The sequence below is a fragment of the Haliaeetus leucocephalus genome, unplaced genomic scaffold, assembly GCF_000737465.1.
Source record: "Haliaeetus leucocephalus isolate CR32 unplaced genomic scaffold, Haliaeetus_leucocephalus-4.0 Scaffold317, whole genome shotgun sequence".
NCBI lineage: Eukaryota > Metazoa > Chordata > Aves > Accipitriformes > Accipitridae > Haliaeetus > Haliaeetus leucocephalus.
In genome coordinates, this window is record NW_010972753.1 from 8,969,104 (window position 1) to 8,994,636 (window position 25,533).

Sequence of the window (25,533 nt, forward strand, 5' to 3'; positions counted from 1 at the left end):
TAGCTTTAACANCCATTTAGCTAGCTGNANTGTTGGCAACCACAAAACTGGACAATTATTTTAACAAGTCAATCAAAAAGAAAAAACCCCTTTTCTGTCAAAGGTGAGATAGAGAAAATTAAACTTGAGAGATTCATGCTGCAGAGAACTGATTAATGAGTTGCTGGAGGTGGACTGCTTTTCTCAGTCATATCACACAAAACCAAGAACTGGACAGGCTAATATGTAAGGAAGTGACATGCAAAATCCACACTGCTACTCTTGCTACTTATTAACTGTCCCAATAACATGCACGTAGAAATACTCTTAAAAATTCAGCTTAGAACATGAACACAAAAACCTTCCACGAAGCAAATTTCAAGTGCATCAGATACTTTGCATCAGTTGTGTGCAAAAATATATTCTTAGTCTGTAGTAAGGGTGCACTTACTCCCTCCTCTACCTTGCATTTAAGGCAAGGTTATGAGCAAGTACACAGTCAGTAATCGAAGTAATTAATAAGGTGTAAATTCAAATACTACAGAGTAAGCTAGAGTTCCAAACAAGAGAACAGCACTGCTGCAAAATAATTAAGGACTGCCTCATTTGAAAGCACAGTACTACATTTAAAATTTTGTTAGAGTCCTTTTTTCTAAGGCAGAATTAGGCATTCAGCTTACATATATCCATCTACCTCAGTACAGCAGTGACCAGTAGCAACACCACAAGTTTGTCAGAAAAAGGCTGCCACACCAACTTTCATAAATCAGGAGCATACAACTGCCCTTCCCAAAATTTAAAGCATTGTACACAAATTCTCAAAAATTCTGAACATCTAGTAATCTAGCAAATTTGCAGTCTGGCACCCTCTATTCCTGTCTTTTCTACATTCCTCAGTATTAATTCCACAATAATGTAATACAATGAAATATTTTGTACCACAATTTTGAGAACTCTAAGCCTACCCATTCTGTTTTCAAACATACATTTTAAGTGCACTTAGGAGTTACTTACTGAGCTCCCCTTGGTAGTTCCATAACAAAGGATAAGTTTTCGGTAATTGTAGATACGAACTTCTGAAAAAACGTTTAAGTGGTTGGGTATGTCTTTGAAGAGAGGAGGGAAAAGACTTAGAGTGAGAAAACCATAGTAAACTGTAAACACATCATTTTAATGAAAAGGAGGTGATTTCTGTACCTGGTAAGGATCGTGCAAACTCCAGGACACATTCATACAGCCGAGCGATACTGTTCCAGTCATTAAGGAACATCTCAACAACTTTGCGACCTCCAACTGGTTCAGATAACTGGTTTTCATACGTCAGGTAAACATGACGGGTTGGTCCTGCAGTGTTAGGAGATGGTAAATACTGATTAAACTAGTGCTTCCTAAACTGTGCTTTATAGACTGTGAGTGAACTGTAGCAAGTGACCAGGAAGTGTATTTACGTAATAAAAATGCATCAACTCAGCAGTCAAAATTTTGATTCAGGTACCTTGTGGTTTATTAGAAATCTGAAGAGCTGACAGTTGTCCAATAACACCAAAACATTAGAACTATTGGAACAGACAATGTAAACAAAGAAGCAAAATGTACCAGTCTTCCTAAATAAAAATTTACCTTGCTCCCTGGATGAAGTGCTATTAAGTGGACAGTTTGCAAACACCAGTTCAGCCACCCATGTGCGATTATTTCTACCTTGTAATCGGAAAGTGCAGTCAAGAAGAGATCGGTCCAGAGCCTTCTGCGTTTCCTCATTTACACCTTTACAGGGAGGAATTCTATTCATGATAAAAAAGACCTCAATTATACACAGTAGAGTTGCAAAACTAAAAATACTACCTTCTAACATTTCCTGAAGGACTTCCAAGTCTGGACGTGAAAGAATGAACAAATCAACAGCAAAGACAGCTGGACTGTAGTTAAGTGTGTTACAAAAGCACTCTGCATTAAGAGCAATTTTTATATGGATTCAACACCTGCAAATTACAGACTGTTAAGGGATCTGTTGAATTGCCCTCATCTCCTAGTGAACTAAGAGCACACTGATATAAAGCTTTTATACAGAGAAACAAGCCAAAAAAGATGAAAATAAGTTCTGTGGCAACCTGAATTTACGAATCAATTTGCCTTCTAGAACAAGCTCACTCTAAATGCAATGAACAATCTGGCAGTTATCTTTGTGCCCACTAATTTATTCATATCCCAATGTGAGAATTGAGCTCAGGAGACAGACTAAATAAAGCTTAAGTAAAAACATGCCAAACTTTTTAAAATCCCTTGAGAGTCTGTCCAGAAATTTCATGTACCACCCTCACCTTCAGCTCACAAGTTCTCAGTACTTCTCTGCTCATATGCAAAGTTAAAAAGGTAGGGTCTTTAGATGCATTTAGAGACTGATGCCTTCATATCACTATACATTTCTGCAGCATTAAAGAAGTTAAGAAGCTTTTACTGTAGAAGGCATCTTTGGGGTTTGGGTTTTTTATGTTTTAGACTAATATAATCTGTTTTACTTCATAACACAATCCAAAGTTTAACTGGTGAGGCTTGAAGTAGGCTCCAAGAAGTGTGAAAAACTGGCTGGACTGCCAGGTAGAAGGCACTGTGGTCAATGGTTACAGGTCCAATTAGTGGCTGGCTGTGGTGGGCATTCCTTAGGGTTAACACAGAGGCCAATACTATTTAACAATTTCAATAACCTATGTGATGCAAAGCAATAGCAAGTTTGCAGATGACACCAAACTGAAGGGAGCACTTAACATGCTGGAGGACAGGGCTGCCATTCAGAAAGACCTCAGATAGCTGGAGGAATGAGTTAATAGGAACCTCATGAAGTTCAACAAAAACAGATGCAAAATCCTGCATCTGGGCCTAAATAACCTCAAGCAACAGCACAGAGTGGAGACTGACTAGCTGGGTAGCAACTCTGCAGAAAAAGAACTTGGGGGGGCTGGGATACAGACGGAACAGGAGTCAGTAGCATGCCCTTGCAGCAAGGACAGACCACTGCATCCTGGGCTGTATTAGCCAGGCAATCAAGTGACTGCTCCCCTCTAGTCAGCACTTGAAATCACTGTGCCCAGGGAGGGCACAAAGAGCCTTGGAGATTGGAAAATGCAGCTGATCAGCCCTGCTTTGAGCAGAAGATTGGACCAGATGACCTTCACAGAGTCCCTTCCATGCTTAAATTACCATACAATTCTCAGATGTTTCCCCTACAAGATTTTTACCATGCAATTGTCTTTTCTGGGATTCCTTGCATTTTCCTCTGCAGTATCACATACTGGTAATTGTCAAATAACATATGGAGTATGTAGGCCTCTGATCTGATCTAAAATTGCAATTACATGTTCATGAATCATCACCATATCTTCCTTAGCACTGCCTGGATTTTAGGATTGAGGACTGTCAAGACTGTTTTCAGAGCTCCCCCATTTAGGCTAATGAAGGAAACAAATTATAGTTGGCTCTGTGTCTACTCTTACTTTCCTCTTTCTCCAGCACTGCTTCACACGAGAGGGCAAGACACACAGTAATGAAAAAAAAACCAAAACAAAAGACCCAAACCAAAAATCCCCGCCCCCCCAACATTTTTAGTGTTACTCTCCAAACAATCCTTTTTGTCTCTCAAGTGTACGTACAGTAATAAAATGAAACACAGGAGCATATCCTCTTACTTTAATAAACGTATTGCATGGCTGAAGCCATCTCCTTCTACTTGTACCCCTTGGTGAGGAATGTCCATATTAGATAACTAGAAATGAATAGGGAAATGTTATCCTAAGCAAAAAGTCAAGCAAAATAACTGTAACTTTTTCAAGGATTTCCCCCTCCCCCACCCCCGTAAGGGTAACAGATGTTTCACATCCTCAGGCATTGGAAAGCCAAAAACCAGTCTGTGCAAATCTGGTATAAAGTTGTCTCCCACCCCCTCCCACAAGTGTGTCTTTCATCCTCTCATTTTCCCTTCTCCCTCAACTTTTCAAGCTTTTCGCAGTACTTGGTATTAGAGAACCAGCTCTAACAAGACTAGAGCAACCCAGTGTGAAACATCAGTCACCCAAGCTCAGCTGGCGGGGGAACTCCAAAGTGAACACATGACCACAAGTTTGCTGAATAGTCCATCTAGAGAAGAGAATCAGGAGTAGTAGAGGGGAAGAAGGAAACAAAGTATTTTTTAATACATACCTCCATGCGAAGCCCTATAAACGGCATATTTGTATCACACATGGCTACAATATGAGCTAGCACTTTATTGAAGGCACACATTTCTCCAGAACGTTTTGGTTTCTTAGGTTCTATGGAACATGGATCACCAGATAACTAGAATTAAAATAAAGACAAATGTACTCGCACATTTGGAGTAAACATTTTGAAAAGATGTCAGAGAATAATCTAATTCATCCAAGTTTTAAATGAATCACACCCTGAGCACAAACTCCTGAAAGGATCTGGTTCACTTCAGGACTGAAGCAATTAAGTTAAAGTAATTTTATAATCGCCCCCTTCCTTAAAACAGTATTTACATATCACTAAGTAATGTCAGCCTGACCCCAAGAAGTAATTCTTATCAGTCCCTGCAAGTCTTTAAAAGACTACACCTACATGGCACAAAGCATATCATGCACATACCAGTGCTCTGCACATACAAGCTATTCTAGCTACCTCGGCACAGTGCTCTGCCTTGGCTCTTTAGAACAGCTGAGAAGGCCTGGCATGAATTAAAGGACAACTGTTGCAAAATAGTTTCCCAACATCTCCCTAGGGAAGCAGTCCAGAGAACCAAGCCGCAATAGAAGTAAGATGCCAGCCATAAAAACTTCTGAAACAACGCTGCTAAAGCTGGTATTGATGCTCAGAACATGTGTTTTGCTTTCACGCTCTGTAACTAGTCCAATGCCTTTTGAAGCACATACCTTACGCTTGACACCACTTTTCACTTGTTTCCCACTTTTTGTGTCTAGTACCAATTCTTCAATGTTTGGTTTGAACTGCTGTAGTAAAAGTGCAGTAGCAGGACTGTCATCTCCTTCAGCATAGCTCACAGAGAGAAAATGGTACTTGTACTCTAGTTCTGTGGGGTTGCCAGGAACATCAAACATCTCTACAACCTACATTTAAACAAAACAACAAATTGAGAAGACCCTCAAGCTAGGAATATGTCTACATCAGTTCCTATCGTCTCCCCCTCAAAGAAAAGACACTAGTCTTTTTCAGGGTATTAATACTGTGGCTAGGAAAGGGATCCAAGAAGAGAAGATGACTAAACTTTCACGAAACATAAAGAAAATGGGAAGGTTGCTAAGTAATAAACCTTTAGGTCCCCTCCTCTCTGTAAGCCTGACTGCTTAACAAACCCACTGAATGAGAGAGAGCAGGGAGAGGGGAGAGTTGAGGATTACATCAATCACTTGGCTCCTAATGTTAGAGTTAACGAACTGTCTGGTATATTCGTGACTGGGAGCAAAAGATAGAAGGAAGCATTTTTCAGTTACTTACAATGTAGTACTGTGGAAGGCGAGTGAGTTTGATAAACAATTTGTGTTTGGAAAGGTTTCCCACTGGATGGCTAGCATAATTAGCTAGTTGAAGAGTTTCACTGCTCACTGTAGGCAGGTGTTTTATAGACTGTTTGCAACGTTGCTGTCCAAGCCAGAACCTTGCATTGAAATAAAGGTATTAGCACCCTGAGACTGTTTTACATAATTCTAGTATACTGCTCTTTAGAGCATTAGTGTCACATTGTCAGTCATATTCTAAGTCAACATCTATCATTGCTGCACAAGTTACATACAGAAAATCACACAGAAAATTTCATGAGTATATATTTCCTTATTACTATCTTTACATACTGTCTTCAGCTTGAGTAACAGACAGCTGTTAATTTAAGAAGAAAAGCCCTGAAATTACTCGCTGAAGGAATACATAAATTTTTATACACCACAATATGAAACTACAATATAAAAAAAGGGGCAAATTAAAAAACATGCAGATTACAGTTATTTTACAATTTGGAATCTTGAATTATTTTTTGGTAGAGAAAATAAAATATTTGTTCCCATATGCTGGTAAGCAATACAGTAAAAAAACTCACCAAAGCTGGACGTCACTCTGGATTATGTTATAAACAAACTCATTCACCTGAATAAGTTTGGACATGAAGAACCACATGCAAGACACCAAATTTATTCTAATGTTTGGAATTAAACTTTGCGCTACTCCAATGGATTTGGCTATAGTGGCAAGGCCAGAAAGCCTAGCTAGGCTTGAAAGGAGCTCAGAAATGTGTGGCTTGGTTTTTCAGTCAAACTTCCACTGAAAACAGCAGTGGAAAGTGTGGGTGCTCAGCATCTCTCCATCACAACATACCACATTTAATCTCGTAGATACACGTTAGATATAGCTGTCCTGAAAGACATTTTGTGGGACTGCCTAGCTTCCTCAAAAACTGCAGCACTACCCAAGCCATTATCTTGAGTACATTATTTATAACAAAGGGAGGTTGATTAGTTTCTCCAGGGTGTCAGTGCTTCATGCGTCATCATGCTTCTTTTAGAAGCAAAATTCCTCAAATAGAGGTTTCACCCTGCAATTAACTCAGAGTACTGGGAATTTCCAAAATGACAGAGCAGGTGGAACTTGGTTTTCATACAGATGCAAACTGTATTTGTATTATTTGCTACAACCTCTTACAGGAGCCAAATGTATCTTGTGCTTAAATCTCAGGGCTTTATGGAAGGAAGATTAGAGGTTTAAACCAGCAAGGGCTGAAGTGTTAGAAGATAAACAGATATTATTTAAATCATCCTAGGCCGCTTCCTGGTTTTTCCTCTGCATTGTGAGAAGGGAGATCATTCTTGCTGAGAAACAAGCAGAGTTCAGCTGTAGAAATAGAGTGGAATAAAGGAGATAGAAAATGAACATGAACACAAAATGAGATCCTCAGGAAGCAAGTGGTCTGCTACTGACTTGAAGTGAAAAGACTTCATGCAGAGTGTGCACATCGGAATGCATGAGGCTACGTGTAAGGGGGCAGACTAAGGGAAGACTATGGAATCAACTCCAAGCAAAAGCAGAATTTCCTCCACTCGTTTAGAGGACATGGCAAATACTCAAGGCTGCTTAGAACAGTGGGAAAGTATATCCCCTACTGTGGTAAAACACAAAGCCACGCAAGTGTCGTCATCCAAAATACAAATATGGCGATTCCTTCTATGCAAACTAAGTGAATCATTCAAGTCACTTACTTGAGCTGCTGGAGCCAAGGAATGATACGCTTCATATCATCGTTAACAGACTTCTCTATGTCATCGAGTGTCAGTTGATCTGCAAGAACATTAGGCGAGTGAATGGTCTTAACATCTGCTCTTCAAACAAAATTTTGACCTTTTAATGAAAGTGTCTCATGTAATTTAACAAACAATTAATCACAGAATCATAGAACAGCCAGGTTGGAAGGGACCTTGAAAGATCATCTGGTCCAAGCTTTTGTGAGAAAGTGAGGCTAGATGAGATTATCTAACACCCTGTCCTGGTTTCAGCTGGGACAGAGTTAATTGTCTTCCTAGTAGCTGGTATTGTGCTATGGACACCCTGTCCAACTGCATCTTGAAAACCTCCAGTGATAGGGACTCAACCATGTCTCTGGGGAAGTTGTTCCAGTGATTAATTGTTTTTACTCTAAAAAATGTCTTTCTTATATTGAGATGAAACCTCTCCTGCTGCAACTTGTAATTGTTGCCCCTTGTCTTCTCCATGTGGCTTACTATGAAGAGAGAGATTAAAGATACGCAACAAATGACCCATAATGCTTGTAAAACCATAGCAGTATGTTATTAAGCAAACAAACTAAAAGAACTCACTTTCCTTCTTTTCTTAAGTAATCTGAAACCTGAAGTGAAGACTTGAACAGTAACTCAACATGTATAAGGTCACATAATACAATTCTCGATGAGGTCCATATGGAACAACCGCATCCATTAACAGCACAACCCAGGAATCGGGAGTCATAAAGAATATGCATTGCAATGATGCCTAACTATTTAGTCTGTTGTCCTCTTAAAATATACCTAACTGAACTGTGACTCTTAAGCACAAAGATCCATTTCTCCATTCATCAAACTCAAATACCTAGATGATGATCCAAGCGTGGTGTTCACCTGCATTACCCTTACTTACTTACAGAACTTCGCAGATTTGCCAGAATTGTTCACACAAAATTACCTCATAATGCAGGATTCTTGCAAAATATTAAATACAGCCTGGTTTTGCACCTACTTACCAACACCATAGAGCATCAGTTGAAACATTCCAGAGTGGAGATCAACAAATACATGCAGGCACTCTGATCGACCACATGGTTCCAAAATTGGAATTACAAGAGTTGGAAGAGCCGTCTCAATGAATGCTAAACAAAAATTGATGTTAATAATTTGAAACAAATTTCAAGCCCATTACATTAAAACTTAGCCCATTATAATCACAAAACCTGTTTGTTTTTATAGAAGCAATCTTCACTGGCACATTATTACACTATTAACAAAGAGGGAACTGAATGTAAGAATTTCTCTGTGAAAATAGTGCTAGTAACAAACCAATGAGAAAAGACAGACCAAATTTGAAGATTATTAATCCTTGAATATCTTTTAACTCACTGCTTCATGATGACAAGCTCAATTCAAATCCCAATAGTTTCAACAACAGTTTAAGCAAAGTCTCATCCAAAGCTAGCTCAAGGCAGTGAAGGATTTGCTTTCAATTCTGAACATGTATTAGTTTTACAGTAAACAACTTTTAACCCTTCAACCTAGACTATAACGCTCTACCGGCTTCATCTATTACACTGCATGTAGAAGTATGAGTATTTTAAAATTATCAATACAGAATAATTTAAAGTTAAGTCTTGTTAATTCTGAACACATCTCCCTTTGTTTTTTCATATTTTTTATGTAAATTAATGAAAACAAGAAACACCAAGAAAAAAGGAAACCATTTCTAGGCACAAATAGAAATTAACTTTAAACAAACTTCAGTAGAAAACACATACAATTGTCATTAACATTGTAGCTCTTAAGAATGGCTTTCAGCTCCTGGAGTTTTTGATGAGATCTTGCATGGACACTGTCTATTAGGAGTTTTTCTATTGATAGGTGGTCAATCTGTAAAAAAGGAATGTACCTGAGCAAGTTCAAATTTGATTTGTAGACTTTATGCATTAGCACAGTGGAACAAAGCTATTTAATAAAACAATCACTTCAGAAAGAATTTGCTTAGAACTTCAGTGAACGAAATGAACTATCAACTTGAGTATTTGGATCACTATAAAATACAACAAACTAACATATGATGCTGTCTGTGCAGCAGGCAGTGGGAGGGTTTTTGACAGAAGACTAGAAAATGTAAAAGAAGAGAAGTTTCACAAAGTATGCTGTTACCACTCCCCCTGTGCAGACCTACTTGTTCTGGATCAAGGCTAGAGTATTTTCCAGCTTAGCATGCATCCATTTATAACTAGCTTAAGCTAAGGAAAAAAAAAATCCCACAAACCACCACTCTATTAGAATACGGTTGCCTCTACACAAACACATACATAGCTGTAGCACAGAATGTAACACACTAGTTTTAGTCCTGCTAACGGGGTAACAACATAGTGAAGATGCAGTGGCAAACACTGAATATGAGCAACCCTTCTGAAGCTAGGAGTATCTAAGAGGATTGCATCTAGAGCATCTACAGGCTGTTGCACTGCCATTGCTGACGCTTATGCCACCACTTATATTCACTGTAGCTTACTTGTGCAACTTAATTTAAGGCATTTGCATTTATATCCATTTACATTACAGTCCTATTATTTACATATTTTGCATAAGCAAAGCTACAGATTACTGCAAAACCTTTTCCTAGTTAACCTCACATTGCTTTGAAATGTGTTCAGGGTGAATTAAACTCAAATTTTATTCTAGCATAGGAGATAAATGCAGAAGAGGTTTATACCAGAACAGAATTATACAGAATTTCAGTACATGCCTTTGTATATACCAGAAATGACCTTCCCCTAAAGATGAGCTTTCCAAGACAAGGCCGTAAAAATCAAGTGTTTATCCATCCACAAGAGCATTTCAACTCAGCTGCTGCTATGAGTTAAATCTTCCTCACAAACAAATGACTATAGGTTCTATAGCTACATCCAATTTTCAGTAGGTTAATGTATAATAACCTGCTTAGACAAACATATTTGTTCCTGCACTGTTTTACATAGTATCTTAAACAAACAGAAACAGTGTGCTATCTACGTCATTACAGCTGAGACCATTATTCAAACACTAGAACAGCAGTGTGTATACCATAGCTGATACACTTTTTTAAGCTCAGAGCAAGTAGTTATAAAAGGAGTCAGCGTTAACTTTGATAAATTTCAAATTTACAGTGGCCTCGTATCTTAATCTACAGTCTGTAGACCTGATTCAGTGAGCTTAGATTGTGTCAGCTCCAGTAGAACCTCAGCAGATGTTCTAGATAAAGCACATTTTCCTGGATTTAGGCATAAATACAGTATCTTCGCTAAATTAACTATATATTTACTAGCCTAAATATGCTAATTTAGGCTGTTAAATGAGTAAATTTAGTATATATTTACTATACTAATAGTAGCATTTCTACTCTAGAAGTAGAGTAGAAGGCTACTACGCTCCACTAAGTTTCCCACATTCCTCTGTAGCCCAAACATATGAAGCTCTTGACGTTCACCATATAGAGATTTGTCTGTCAAACTTGGTAAACAAGATGGGCCAAGAGGCTCAAATACAAAGCACGTACAAGCAGGTGAAGGCTATCATCAGTAGAAAGTTCTGTAAGACAGGTGAAGAATCTGAGCTGGGGAGTTTTTCCCTGTGGAAAAACTGTACTGAAAGTTTGAAAACTACACCATTCACTCCAGTTTATTAACTCTTTTAAAAAACCCAAACACTGCAAGAAATAATGACAAACACACATCCTGATATATCATAGCCAGACTTGCTGAGGAACTTAGAGAAGACTTGTTATAAAACCTAGAATGCAGTTTCTCTTAGATCTAGAATTATCACCAGTGAAGCCTTATCTAAGTAGGAAGTTGACTGCAGTTATTAATTTTGGACCACTTCAACAATCCCACCTTTAACATATAGGAATCTGAACAATCCAAAGGCACATTCAAATAGGCCACCTGACATAATCTGGTTAGTGATAATGTAAAACCAAGCTTCACCTAACACTTGAAGCAAACCACATTAGCTCTTTTGCACAAGATTTCCAAATTATAATGTAAGATTTTCTGAAGTGAATAGCACTGCTGGGTAGCCAAATCAAGTGATATGGGGAAGCTGATTTTCAGAGGAAGTTTACACAGCATCTCCAAGACAGCAAAGATAAGAACTGTCTCTCTATAAAGCATTTCAAGCCAAATGCTAACCATAAATGCAACTTTGCTGTTGTTTTCCCCCAGCCTCAGCATTCTGTCTCGTAAATGGTATATAATGCACCATGAAGTAGGTGTAATTTTTAAGATGAAGGCCAATGATTTGTAAGAACAATTTTAGGTCCCAACATAAACACAACACAACCTAGAGTAACTGCTGACTAGAAATCTTAGAAGCAGCTCTTTAAATAGAATCAAAGTGAAACAAACTGACAATGCAAAGCATTTTAAAGTTTTTGATTTATAAAACTAGATGCCTACTGCAAAGCAAATCTTTACCTTCATGGCTCTTTCCATCAGTTTGGAATCACAGGCTGGCAGTGGAGGCTCATGAGAGATTTGTAAGGGTTTTGAGACATCAGTCTCATCAATCTTAATAGTGACCTTATGAACAGATGCTGTCCCTGTTTTCCTGCCAAGCACCTGTTGACTTAAAATAAAGAGAATAATTAAACCATATAACTGGAATAGCAGAAAATATGCTTTTCAGTAGCTAATGATTGATCCTGAGAGTTCTGGTTAAAAATAAGATTATGTCAGCTGAACTGAAAAAAGCATTTGTTTTAATTTACATTTTAATGCAGAACTGTTGGTAAACTATACATAAAGAAGTTTTAGATGGCTAAAAATTCAACACCATCAGAAGAGCATTTAGATTGATTTTTTTTTAATCTAGTGCAAGTCAAGCAATAAATATAGCAAAAGACTGACAAAGAACTAATTGATTTATTTAGATATCTGCATAAATACGAGCTGATTTATAACTGTATCCATTGTTCTCCTGTACATTAATGTACATCCCTCACTTCTCTGCAAGTAAAGCAACATGTTTAGGTACTTAATTACAAGAATTTAGGAGTCTCACATCAACAAGAAAGTAGAATTCTGAAAATTCTGGCTCAAGCTTAGTAAATGAAAACCCTCCTATTATTTCATCTATTGTTTGTTAACAGCCCTTTTAAAATAAACTTACTTCCAAACAGAGAGCGAGAGACATTTCCCTGCGTGATATCGCTCCACTTGCACAAGGTCACCCCAGCGCTCACGAATCAGCATCAGTGTTTGCGAATGCAAGACTTCCAACTGAAGTGCTAAGCAGAAGGAGTCTAACGAACGGAGTTAAGAAAACATAAGAACTCCAAAAACTCTGTGCACTACATAAATCCATTTTGTGACAAAAGTCAGACAAGATGCTGTCTGAAAACACACTAATGTACCTAATCCAGAGATAAAGACATATAAACAGCATCAAATGTTTCTCAAAGGTTTTTTTTTTTGGTGGCCCCCCCCCCCCCAACTCTTATCTAGCATAGGGTGTCAGACAAGAGTGTCACAACAGCTTTGTTTTATAGATTTTTAACTCTGATCATCTTTTAGGGAAAAGATTACTAACAAAGAAATTCAATTCACCGTGTAGTTACCACTAACCTCATCTCCCATGGTTACCCTAAAATAACATGATTCTGTTTGTTTCTGCAGAAACTGTTTCACTGAAAGCCGTTTCACATTGTCAAGCAATTTGCCCTTTGCACATAGAAAATCACTGCACTACTTCCTGCACATGCTATATCTCATTTTATTATTCACACAGGTGCAATACAGTTAACACACCATCATCACCTTACTGCAGTTCTTGGTAACAAGAATTATCAGCTACCATACCTTCCAAGTCAGCACTGTATTCTATCTCCAAAATTAGCACATGTAGCCAGCTGCTGCTACACTGACTTAACACACAACCTGCTGTCTTGAGTACCTCACCTTTACCTTTGCTAATTAACTGTGTAAGATCAAATTTTACATGCTGGCACCTGAGAATAACTGTTTCCAAGGCCATCGTTTTTACTCCATGTCCAGACATTTCCCCCTAGCTTAACATGGAATCCATTTTTTTGACCTCCAGCTACTAGGACGAGCAAGGCTACATTAAACAGCTTATTCGGAAGCAACTTTTAGAAGGATACGCAGACAGCTGTACATGTCCTGAAGTGGCTTTTCATCAGCAAACAGCCGTGACTGGACCAACTGGTGGATGAAGTTGATCTGCATGCTGTGAACCAAGGCTCGACCATCTTTCATGAATTAAAAATAATTCACATTAGATCAGGAAACTAGGTATTTAAAATAATTAAATAAATTAAAAAGAAAAAAGATACAACTGTACTGAGCAATTTCCATAGAAGAATTTCTAACAAAATAAAAAAAATCCTTGGGTTACTCTGGAAATTTCAGTCTACTACACTGGCACAGTCTACCATTGTTAAGGTATTAAAACCCTATAGAGCAAGGTGAAAACAGAACAAGTATATACAGCTTCATTATCTTAAGTTGTGATATGCAAAAGACCCAGTTAAACAAGACTTATATAGCATCAGAGAATGAACATCATGTTAAAAAGAAAGTGTAAATGTTTGATTTTAATTTTTTTTTACCACCAGTTTCCTTGTCTTCAACCAAAATTTCCAGTTTGAGAAGGCGCCAGGGGATGTCAGGATCATCACCCATCACTGTCAATGTGGCCTCAAACTCACCCTCAACTCGGAACTTCACACGGCCATTGGCTAAGGAAGAAAAAAATGTTTTATTTCACTCAGTCTCCTAAGATGCCTCAAAATATCAGTGTAGTAGCTCCTGGCACTCACAATGGATTACTTCCCTATGGTTTCTGCTCTGTTGCATATGTTTCTGTGCAACTCTGAAGACTTCACAGCTGCTTCTGCACAGAACCAGTGTCAATAAGCAGCATGGACAGATGTACCAAACTGTCCTAAACAGCAGTACTTCAGTCACAGTAACTTGTTAACACTTGTGCTACTATAATACAAAGTTAACAGAGAGCTGACTACCAGCCTGACAAGTTACACAACCAAATAGTCTGGCTTAATTTTTCCAATTCTTTGCTATATCAACAATGGATACTTTAAGCAATATTCAAAAGATGTTCAGAATATGATCTCAGTCCAGGCTGAAATCTAGCCCTGGAAACACATCTCACTGCAAACCATTTATTTAACATTAAAATATTGTAGCTCCATTTTCACGTGAGGAAGATAATCTTTTGCATAATTTATATATATGCACGAAAGCAAAGATTACGTACACTATTTATCTGATTGACGTATATATCCTCACACATTTGTGAACACTGCTATCAATTCCAAGAACTGGGAACAAAGACTGTCAAAACTATGTAAGCAAGGTCATAAAGAGAGTGGGTGGCAGAGCAAACAGTTTAGTACAAGTCCTTACTACAACCTGAGGGTCAACTTTCTTCTCAATCCCTTAACAAAATATGCCATATACCTTTACAATTATAGATGTATAGGAACACTCCTATAGAAATTTCAACCATTTTAACTCACAAAGATTTGTTTTCAAAAACATCTCAGACATGCTCTTAAAACAAACCAAGGACAAGTATAACAAACCCCAAACCAGAAACTAATAGTCACTGAAATGTTTAGTTAACTGAAAAATCTGAAGAGCTCAGACATATATCCATCTACACTTCCGTTAGACAAAAATAGCTCTAATACTGACGTTGCAAGTGTTCACATAGGGACCAGTGAAAACCTAAGATTTTTCAGAAACATCTTCGATCTAGGTCTGTGGGGTATGGTTTACACATGGCTAACCTTGTCTTAGTTAAAAGCATGGACTAGGTCCATTCCAGCCCTATTCTCTGCGATTCTGCAATAACCTAGACCAGTTTATAGCCATCCTTCCTGTAAAAAAGGTCATCTTAATATTGACCACTACTTGGGCTAAATGAAAACAAAGATGTGAAAACAGACTGAGAGATCTGGCACTGCAGTGAGCCACAGAACTAAAGGCATGCATAAATCGGAACAAATTCTGTGCATGAAGATGAATACCAAAACAGATTAAAAAAGCAACATTAGAGTGACTTGTTTAAGCTAAAGGTCAAACAGTTTCTACAGAAAGACCTAACAGTTTAATTAAATTGCATTTTAAAATTAACTTAAGATAAAGCAGTTACATTATTAGGCCTAAGACTCTTTCATAACACATTTGCTGAAAGAGCAAGACCGTGTCTACAACCCTTTGCCATTACCTACATAGAATTTCTTCTTGAAAGTAAATAATATTTCAGCAATATTATCAGTGCCCTCACTTTTCAAAAGGGAAAACATGTATTTTGATGTCATACAGAGACAGGATCCCAGTATTCACAGATGAAGCATGTGTGCCTAATGGTCTCACTTAAGCTACCTTTTAGCTTTGCTTTAGCACTAAAGCAACAATTTTATATCAGTGTGCAATAATGTATTCTTCAAAAAGTAATTCCAGTTCTCACCAACTGTAAGATTTGCCAGCTGTGGAGGGAGATCTGTAGTCACTAGTCGATGTCGAAGAATCTGGTTTAACTGATGAAGTGTGGTTTGCTTCTCACTTTTTGTTATTGGGTCAGGAGGGATTATTTTATCCTGTTAAAATAAACACAAACAAGTCTATATATCTCAAACATGTATAATACATTGACAGTAGTGGTGGTGAAAACTAACCAGACTAGAAGTCTCAAAATATAAATACTACAGGCCATTACACACGAGCAAAGTTTTGTATCTTACACTCAGATTTGTTATCTAGTTGATTACATTTTACCCAAGACTGACCACTGAATAAAACTGCTCAACATGGATCAATTAAATAAATTCAGGGCCTTACATGAGGCTAAACTTCTTTTTAAATACTAAGATTTGAAAGCCAATCCTTATCTGTAGCTACAGATCTAAGTCACAGGTACTACCGTTTATATTACTTCACAAAATCCTGTTAGTCTGCATTTTAACAGAGAGCTGTTAAGTATTTCAGTAAATTTCCAAATACAGGCAAAATCTCTAAGAACAAGAGATGTCGGTATCTCCTTTTCACACTTCATTTTTCTAGGATGGTGGCTTAACATGTGCAAATACTTAAAGAACCAAAGAAGAAGAGTTGCTACTATACTCATCCTAGAGCAGAACTAGTTTAAATGGAGAGAATGTTTTACTGGGAAAACATAACTTGTCCAAATAGGAAGTGCTCTGCAAGAGAAACTGACACTACAGAGACTTGGCACTAGGCCTGTACTAAACGACAGTTCCATTTGCACATAGACAGTTAGTTTAATGAACATGCATTTGATACTGTACAGAGGATTACCTTCCCCCTCCCCTGGCCCCGACATATGGTAGCATTATTTACCCTAATGCAGGTAGGCAGACGTGGGTATGATCCAGTTGTCAGAACATCAATAGCATACGGGATAGCAAAACTAGGTAGACGAGCATGAACCAAAGCATCTCTAGCTAGCGATGCCAGACGATCAGCAGTGTCCACAAACAGAATGGCTTGCTGATCTAAAAAACTTGATATCATCTGCAGAGGACAAGGGGGGGGGGGGGGGGGGGGGGGGGGGAAAAAAAAAAAAAAAAGGTATGTGTCCAAAAAATGCACAAATCAATGCCCCTTTATATTCAGTTCATCTAGTACATGCCAGAGATGATTTTTATCTGTCACTTCCAATTCAAGTAATCACATCTATAAAACAAAGGAAGAATTAATATTCTGGCCATTTCTTACATTCGTGTGCAAGGACACTTTAAATCTGCACGCCACTTCTGATGCTGTGGAGGGTCTGTAAAGCCTCACAGCTCTTTATCTGATGATTGCTACTGGAATGCAACCATACTTGCTTGTAATCACTCCGAGCTTGTTTTTTGCAACATTCTGGACTTTATTCTTATTTAACCAAGAGCAGGACTAAAGTGATAGTAAGAACTAACACACTGAGATCACCATCTTCCCTGTCCTATAACCTAAACCCAAAGCACTCCTGAAACTATGTGCAGACAAGCCTTTCATTTTTTGCCACTGATGAGTTTTTGGGAACATGAACTATTAAAAACCAAAATTATACAATTTCTAAATAGGAAGAAATTAGTTATAATTTAATATTCATTGGCCTATAAAATAGGCTTTTGTTTTTTTAAACTTCTATAATAAGGAGAAGTTAGGGTGAACCAAAATCCCATATCACTTAAGGGGTTATTTCATACCAAACTCTGTTGCTAACTTACCGCACATTTTTCCACCTTTCCAGCATTATTAGCCCATTTGACTAAGGCTAACAAACGAACAAACAGTTGACGAGTGCGACTTGCAAACTGCACTATTTCTATTTTTCTGGAAAAAAACAAATGTACATTAAGCCAGTGCTCAGATACATAATAAAGCTGCAATTTAACTCTGTGCCAATAAAAAAAAGCTGTACTTATAACTTCTAATTGTGTTAATGGAGGCATCACTAATATATGGCTTGTTTGATTAGAATATGGGGAAAAAAAAGCTCACTGTTCTGAATACCTAAATGCTAACACCTTACATGGATTCTAACCAACCAAGACTGTCTGGGGAAACAAAAAAAGCATACTCACATGAATTAATCACTGATTTTAAGAAAAACAATTCTATAGTGAACTCAACCGAACTATTTTTATACCTTTTAGAAGATTTCCCCGGGGCTTATGATTAAGTTGAAAGTAGACAAGGCAATATACCTAAGGGTTACAGGAACTGGCAGTAACATTACACTGACATTCACTTAAAAAAAAAAAAAAAAAAATTGGATACTAAACAAATTTAAGACTCCATTACACAGCATGTTATAATATACCACCATTTTGCCAGGAAATGGGGGGGTGGTGGGGAAGACCACAAAAAGCTCCCACCCTTTTACTTTCCTCTCCATTCCTGCCTTGCAAAGAAATTGGGATAAGGAGAAACTACTGACAGTCAATATTCCTCCCACCATGCTTTGTATGAGATAGTCAAGATGAGGCAGTGTGTTTCTATGTCTTAAAAGTTATTTTTCTTAAAAGAGAATGTAATAAGGGCATACCCAGATTTTCCCACTTCATTACAGATCTACATTGTAGATGCATTAGACAAGACATGCAGATCTACAATGTAGATCTCTAATATCATATACTCTGAAATACCATTTCATCTACTGTTCATGAAAGTTTTCCTCCCTTTCCACATGTTCAATTCACTAATTTCACCATGGTCTTCTAGTTACTTTGAAAAAAAAAAAAACCAAAACAACCCAAACCCAAGATGTTTTCCTGATATGGTTTTCTAAAGTAACATCCTGGTTTTGGCTGGGATAGAGTTAATTTTCTTCCTAGTAGCTGGTATAGTGCTGTGTTTTGGATTTAGTACAAGAATAAAGTTGATAACACACTGATGTTTTCAGTTGTTGCTAAGCAGTGTTTATACTAAGTCAAGGATTTTTCAGCTCATGCTGCCCTGCCAGCAAGCACGCTGGAAGGGCACAAGAAGCTGGGAGGGGACACAGCCAGGGCAGCTGACCCAAACTGGCCAAAGGGGTATTCCATACCATGTGACGTCATGCTGAACAATAAAACCGGGGGCAGTTGGCCAGGGGGTGGTGGATCGCTGCTCGGGAACTAACTGGGCATTGGTTGGCAAGTGGTGAGCAATTCCACTGTGCATCACTTGTTTTGTATATTCCAACCCTTTTATTATTATTGTCATTATTAGTTTCTTCCTTTCTGTTCTATTACACTGTTCCTATCTCAACCCATGAGTTCTACCTTTTTCCTTCTGATTCTCTCCCCCATCCCACTGGGTGGGGGGGAAGTGAGTGAGCGGCTGCGTGGTGCTTAGTTGCTGGCTGGGGTTAAACCACAAGTAACAAAAGCATTTGGACAAAAAGAACACTCATCAGCGCAACAGATATTGGCCTCTAGCAAACAGAAGTTGCACCTCCTTCTGATCCTAATCTCTAAAACACATACTCATAATATAGATAAGAGCCTGTTTCTGCTGAAAGTGTTGGTGTAATGAGGTTAACTCTTTGTGCAATAAGTAAAGCATAATTTGCTTGTAGCAGATGAACATTTAGGCCAGAAGCACAACTAATACCATCTGGTCCAGTTTCTTGCATTACATACTACAAACCTCAACCAAGAGCTTGGGCATTAAGCCAATAACTTCTCTGTGTTCTAGAGCATATGTTTTAGAATGGCATTCAGCCTGATATTAAGATTTCAAGTGGTGGACAAGCTGCTATATGTACATACTGCTCTAATAGTAACCACACTATGAGAACAAGATGTTGAGAATTTTGAAAGATTCAGAAAAACTTTATGGGATTTGAAAGATGTCTATGGTGAGACTTTAGAAAGCCAGTAATCTCTCAGACAAACTCCATATAGGAGTTGCTAAAATCTAGTAGTTACGTCAATCAAACTCCTGTGGCGAGAACAGCATGATAGCAAGAAAAATTCAAACTGATGTTCTGTGACCGGAAATCAAAGGTAGACCCCCCCCCCCCCAAAAAAAAAAACCCACAAAAAAGCAGAGCAATTTAATAATGAAAATTATTGATAAAACTAGACAGAGTATTCCAAGTAACCGTTTCATTAGTACCACATGTATGAAGTTACAGAAGACATCTACTTGACAGAATCTTGCTTCCAGAATCACCCCTGAATGACAACTGTGTTGGGAATTCACATCCATCTACTTCTCTACCAAGAACCCAAAGTCTTTCAGTTTTGCTGCATTCCTTCATTATAGATACAGGACCTTATGCTGGGCTGCACAAAAAAAAAAAAAAAATCAACCTCCATCAACAACCCGCATGATGTGAAGGAATGCACTCTTTGGAAGTTTACAGGTGATGCCAAGCTGGTGGGATCAAACAGAACAACCTCAGCTGGCTGGAGGAACTGGTCGACAGGAACCTCATGAAGTTCAGCAAAACAACATGCAAAGTCCTGCATCTGGAACCAGTCTCACGTAACAGCACAGGCTGGGAACCAACCAGCAACGGGGGAACAGCTCTGCAGAAGTGGACCTGGGGGTGCTGGTGGACAGGTGAACAGGCATCGGCAATGTGCCATTGCAACAATGACAGGCCATATTAGCAGCTGTGCAGCCTAGGTCAAGGAATGGGATTAGTCAGCATTTGTGAGACTACATCTGAAGCACTACGTCCAGTTTTATACTCCCTAGCCAAGAAAGATACTGCCGTACAGAAGTGGGTTAGGGGCTGGAACACATGACATACAAGGAGGGGCTGAGGAAGCTGTGTTTGCTTCTGCTTAAGATGAGAAGGCTATGGTGAGATCCTACTGCCATATTTAAGTATTTAAAGGGGTGTTACAGAGAAGACGGAACCAGACTTCTCAAAAGTGCAAAAGGCTGAGGGACAACAGCCACAAATTAAAACAGTGAAAAACTAGTTAGACATTAGGAAAACTCTAAAGAAACACACAGTGAGGCGGTCAAAGACTGAAGCAGGTTGCATAAAAGGGTTGCAGAAATTCCATCCTTGAAGATATTTAAAACTTAACTGGATATGACCCTGAGTAACCTGAAAGAAACTGTCTTTTACTTCAAGCAGAGCGGTGGACTAGGTATCTCCAAAGTACTGTTCCAATGAAAATTATTATCCGTGTCGATGAAAGGAGTGAGATAATGGTAATTTTGTCATTAGAAAAGAATGGAACTCAACGTTCCACAAAAATTAGGTGTGTAATTGCACTGTTGAAGTCATGAATAACATGTTTTTACAACAGTTCTGCATGTTTTGATTTTTTTAATCTTGTGTAGGTGATAGAGTCTTTGCTGCAAGTTTGAGAAGTAACAGTCTTGTTCAGGAACTACTGCAAAACCAGTAAGAAAACTGCCTGTTTTTAGGAAAACAGTATGTTTATGTAGTTCTTGGAAGTATTTTGACAATACTTCTCTTTTAAATACTTCTCAGCAGGAACTGTTCCCCACAACAGAAGACAGGGCCTCGCAAAGTCATTATAATCCAAGTTCCAGTTAAATCTTATACAGCTGTTACTGTATTCAGATAAAAGTTTCCCACATATTACACTTTGTACTGAGCAAAAAAAAAAAAGGTCTCCATTATCAAGAAGCAAGCCCCTGAATTTCCTTCAGAAACTGTATTTCCTTCAGAACTCAGCACTATTAATTTTACACCACAGTACTAAACCACTTCTTTCTTGCTGCAGAAGTTATTTATTCCTGTCATCAATAACTAATAAACGACCTTTTACAAAGAAAAGCCACACTATACTACAATGCATAACTTCCTATCGGTTTTTCTTATCACGGTATCTTTTAGCTAGGTACTGTAGTAATTGAACTTAGATTTTATGTGAACTTTATTAGAGGATAATACCATCACAACTTCACCAAAGTATGTATGCCATGTCACCAGGTTAGCTTCAAGAAACAGAGCTTGAAGCCCAACTACTGCTGCTGTTGCAGCTCTCAAAGTTAGGAAAAATAGAATAATCTGGATAGTTAAACTACATTCCTTACAGATTCCCTCCAAGAGCTGGAAAGCCACTTCACCAAGGAGAGTTGTAAATCAAAGCTAACAAGGATGTGAACATTTAATTTCAAGACATTTTCAACTACAGGACATTCTTTGTAACCATTGAAGGCTGTCTTATTTTCTTTTATCTGTAATCCATTGGGACTGAAGTTCTCGCCCCAGACCTGTGTGCCCCACAAAGTAGATTCCAGCTTTATCAAGAAATGCTAAACATCTAGATGGGAGAAGCCCCCCTCCCCCTGTACGAGGGAGCCCTGGACCCATATTGAATGTAATTTCCTCAGCAAGTAGAGTGATAATAAAAAAAAACCAAACAAAAAACAACCCACAGCCAAAAAACCAATAAAACCCAGATTGTTTCTCTTTGTAAAAGATTATGCATAAGGAAAAGGGGTACAAGGAATCATCCCAGGTTATGATTCCCTGAAAATGGGATTAATTCCACAACATGTTATGAGAGTTTTGGAAGATTTGGGATAACTGAATTGATGATCACCCTTGTACACAGAATTCTTTATTAATATTCTTAGGAATATCATAGCTGCTATATGTCTCCAAAGAAAATTAGGTCAATTAGCATATCAACGCAAATAAAGGAAACAATTTCCTGCAACTTCCATAAAATTTATTCAAAGAAACAAAAAAGTAAATCAAATTCTTTCATCTTGGGGGGTGGGGTTGGAGCGGAGTGGGGAGGAGAAAGGCCTGTTCTGGTCTCTTACATGTGCTGTCTAATAATCTTCACACTTCAAAACCGCATAGAGCAGAAGCAGAAAACAGTGCTCATGATAAGAAAGATCAGGTAACATGGAAAAAAGCAAAAGAAGAGAGGTTTTTACCTTGTTTTCATTGTTGAACTACTTCTTCTGAACAAAGTTTCTTTATCACACTAACTAGACTCTATTTAGGTTCTCCAGTTCCCTTTCACATCAGCTTTACTGTCACGTCATTGTTTCAATATTCATGAAGAAAAAAATGCCCTTAACAGAGTTCACCTACTGTAACAGCAACAGTATGTTACAGAACAGTGCAACAAAAAAGCCCAAACAACAACAAAACCGAAAGCCAACAAAAACTAATATTGCCATTGATGCTGAGAAAAATCTTGAAACTATGTAGTGACAGCAAGATAGACAAGTCTTATTTTCTTGTATAAAAGCTAAAATTAGGAGAAAAATATTTTATTTAAACAGTTCTATATTAATCTTAACATCCTAAACAAAGTTCTATATTTATCATGCATTACAGATTGTCTTATTGTAACTCACCTTTCCATATCAGTCTTTCTTGGTAACCTATATTAAAAACGAAAAGGGAAAAAAAAAAAAAAGAAATGCTTATTATATACTGTTCTATTACGTTTCAGACTACTAGAAGGTTTTTTAGTAACCTTCAACTAAGTACAAGAAGAACTTCTACATACCTATAAAGAACATTTTAAAATAATTTCTACAATTGTAAATGTTTCCTGAATACAATGAAATTTCATGTTTGATAAAGGAAGTAGCTTGACAGCTCTAGAAATCAGCCTAGTCAAGCTGTGTAATAGCACCACAGGGCACCTGCCACTACTCTGTACCAGGTAAGCTGGAATTGGTCAAATTAATTTTAAAAGCTTCATAAAGGGTGCTGAAATCCCAAGATTTCTGCTAATCTAGGGAGCCACATAGTATCACTGCCTGTGCTTTCTAATTGATGACTCTCACTCAGCATCCATGACTAGAGTTAATTAATTCATAGTAGCAATCCTAGAACATCTGCAGCAGGTGTTAAAATTGGCTGTTTCCTGACTTGCCTGAAATGAGTTTCTCTTCCCTTTTTAATTAAACTAAAAGTGGAGAAATGCTGTACCCCAGAACTTTATCAACAACCTATGTGACAGATACTACTGCAGAGAGGAGACTGTATTTCTGTAGTGTTCTATGGGTATCACAGGCATCTCATTTCAACAGTTATTTTTTTATTCTAGGACTAGGCTGGTGCTGGTAAAAGAATGAGAAATCATTTTGTTGGAGGGAAGGAGGAGAATACTTTCCAGCTGGGCTTTCTACTAGCCAAACCCACGCTTTGTGGGGAAATACAGTGGAAAAATCTAGCTTGCTTCGCTTTTGGAGGGGACATCGCATAGCTTATAAACTACTTTGATTCACCAAGTGCCCAAAGCATTCCCCATGTGTTGTTCACAGCACCCATTTTATCTTGTACCCTAGTTATGTACTTAAGTCAAAAGGACCTGTTCTACACCTTAAAACAAGAATAAAACACATCACAGGCACGTGCTCCTACAAGAACACATACAGTATCAACTACTGCCTACACATACCACAAACATACAGGAAAGACTTCTTGACTCACATTTTGAAAGTTCTTCCAAAGCAAACTAAAATTCTAAAACTCGTCCCTTCCAGAGTTTGAACACTCTTAACCCCAAGTCAAGCAAAACCCTGTTTGCATACTTACCAGATATGGTATTTTGCAAGAACTATACCTATTTTTTTGTTTGTTCTGTATGTCACTTCTTAAGACATACAGTTTCCCCACAAGAACCTCTAAGGTTAAACAAAGTAAAAGGAAAACAGGTTTATTCAGAGTCCAAATGCTTTCAGGAAAGTTTTTCTTGGCCCAAAAACATTCCTTTGTTTTGCCACTTCAAACACAACATCATCAGCACAGCAAATCATAAAGTAAATGTAAATAACTTATTTCCCCCAAATAATCAAACGGTATTTTAAGAAGTACGCAGGTAACTCAAGGAGGTGCAGCACCTGAAAATATCTCAGTTTCACATGTTTCAGCTTCACGTACGTTGACATCAGTACAAACACTACAGTTGGGTGTTTTGACAGTAACTTGTGGGCAAACTTAAGCATTTAACCAGACGACCTGCATTCAGTTGCTCTGCGTTCCTTCACAATCATTTTCTCTCTTTATGACTGATCACCTGGCCACTTTCGCTAGGCCCCTGAACACAGCCCGATGCAGAGACAGACCTGCGGGCACGGGGCGCTTCCCCGGGGAGGGGGACAAGGGGAAGGAACAACCGCCTCCCCCCACTCCAGCCCCGGCCGGGGTGCGGGACAACATCCCTGGCGAGCCCTCCTCATCCTCCCGGGATGCTGGGAGGCGGCACTGCTGGCCCTGGCAGCCGGGCCGGGGGGGAATTTGGGGCACTCACAGGTCGGCCAGCACGGTGAGCTCGGCGTAGGTCCGGTGCAGGAGGAAGTCGATGAGGGTGCTGAGCCGGTAGCCGGGGCTGGCGGCGGCTGTCACGGCCCCGGGGGCCGGCGGGGCCGGGGCTGACGCCGGGCCCCCGCCAGCCGGCACCAGCTGGTTGCTCTCCAGCTGCACCGGCGCCATGGCGGCAGCGGCGGCAGCGCCTCAACCCCGGGCAGGAACCGCTCGGTAGCCCGGGGCGACCGGCGCTCCCGACGGCACCCGCACCCGTCCCGACTCGCCCCGCACAGAGGGAGCGGGGAGGGCGGGAGCGGGCCCCGGCGCTGGGGCGGGCAGGCGGCACCGAGGGGAGCTCCGCAGCACTCAAATCCCGCTTGGCGCAGGGGCCGCCGCCATGTTGGGGGCACGGAACCGGAAGCGAACAGCTGTGGCGGACCGGAAAGAGAACCTTTCCGGGAAAGCCTAACTCGGGGCGGGGCGGGGGCGGAGGGGGGGAGATGGGACCGCGCTGGAGTGGGCGGGGCCGGCAGGTGGC

The 25,533-nt window shown here is 39.1% G+C and overlaps 1 protein-coding gene across 2 annotated transcripts in view; it reads right to left on the reverse strand.

The window, feature by feature from the left end:
• MED14 (mediator complex subunit 14) overlaps window positions 1-25,181 on the reverse strand; it is a 36,977-nt gene extending 11,796 nt beyond the window's left edge. Inside the window, exons 1-19 of one of the 2 annotated variants that reach the window (XM_010571353.1) lie at window positions 25,000-25,181; window positions 23,093-23,119; window positions 17,521-17,626; window positions 16,646-16,819; window positions 15,756-15,885; window positions 13,870-13,998; window positions 13,402-13,509; window positions 12,411-12,543; window positions 11,717-11,867; window positions 9,029-9,140; window positions 8,264-8,389; window positions 7,230-7,308; window positions 5,482-5,641; window positions 4,899-5,093; window positions 4,171-4,305; window positions 3,660-3,736; window positions 1,600-1,760; window positions 1,177-1,323; window positions 994-1,085 (exon numbers count right to left, since the gene is read on the reverse strand). In XM_010571353.1, coding sequence (XP_010569655.1) covers window positions 994-1,085; window positions 1,177-1,323; window positions 1,600-1,760; window positions 3,660-3,736; window positions 4,171-4,305; window positions 4,899-5,093; window positions 5,482-5,641; window positions 7,230-7,308; window positions 8,264-8,389; window positions 9,029-9,140; window positions 11,717-11,867; window positions 12,411-12,543; window positions 13,402-13,509; window positions 13,870-13,998; window positions 15,756-15,885; window positions 16,646-16,819; window positions 17,521-17,626; window positions 23,093-23,119; window positions 25,000-25,181 — 2,424 coding nt within the window. Of the gene's footprint in view, window positions 1-993; window positions 1,086-1,176; window positions 1,324-1,599; window positions 1,761-3,659; window positions 3,737-4,170; window positions 4,306-4,898; window positions 5,094-5,481; window positions 5,642-7,229; window positions 7,309-8,263; window positions 8,390-9,028; window positions 9,141-11,716; window positions 11,868-12,410; window positions 12,544-13,401; window positions 13,510-13,869; window positions 13,999-15,755; window positions 15,886-16,645; window positions 16,820-17,520; window positions 17,627-19,897; window positions 19,948-23,092; window positions 23,120-24,999 lie in introns of those variants that run through there. The other variant, XM_010571354.1, reaches the window with a different exon arrangement.
• Between the last annotated feature and the right edge of the window lie 352 nt (window positions 25,182-25,533).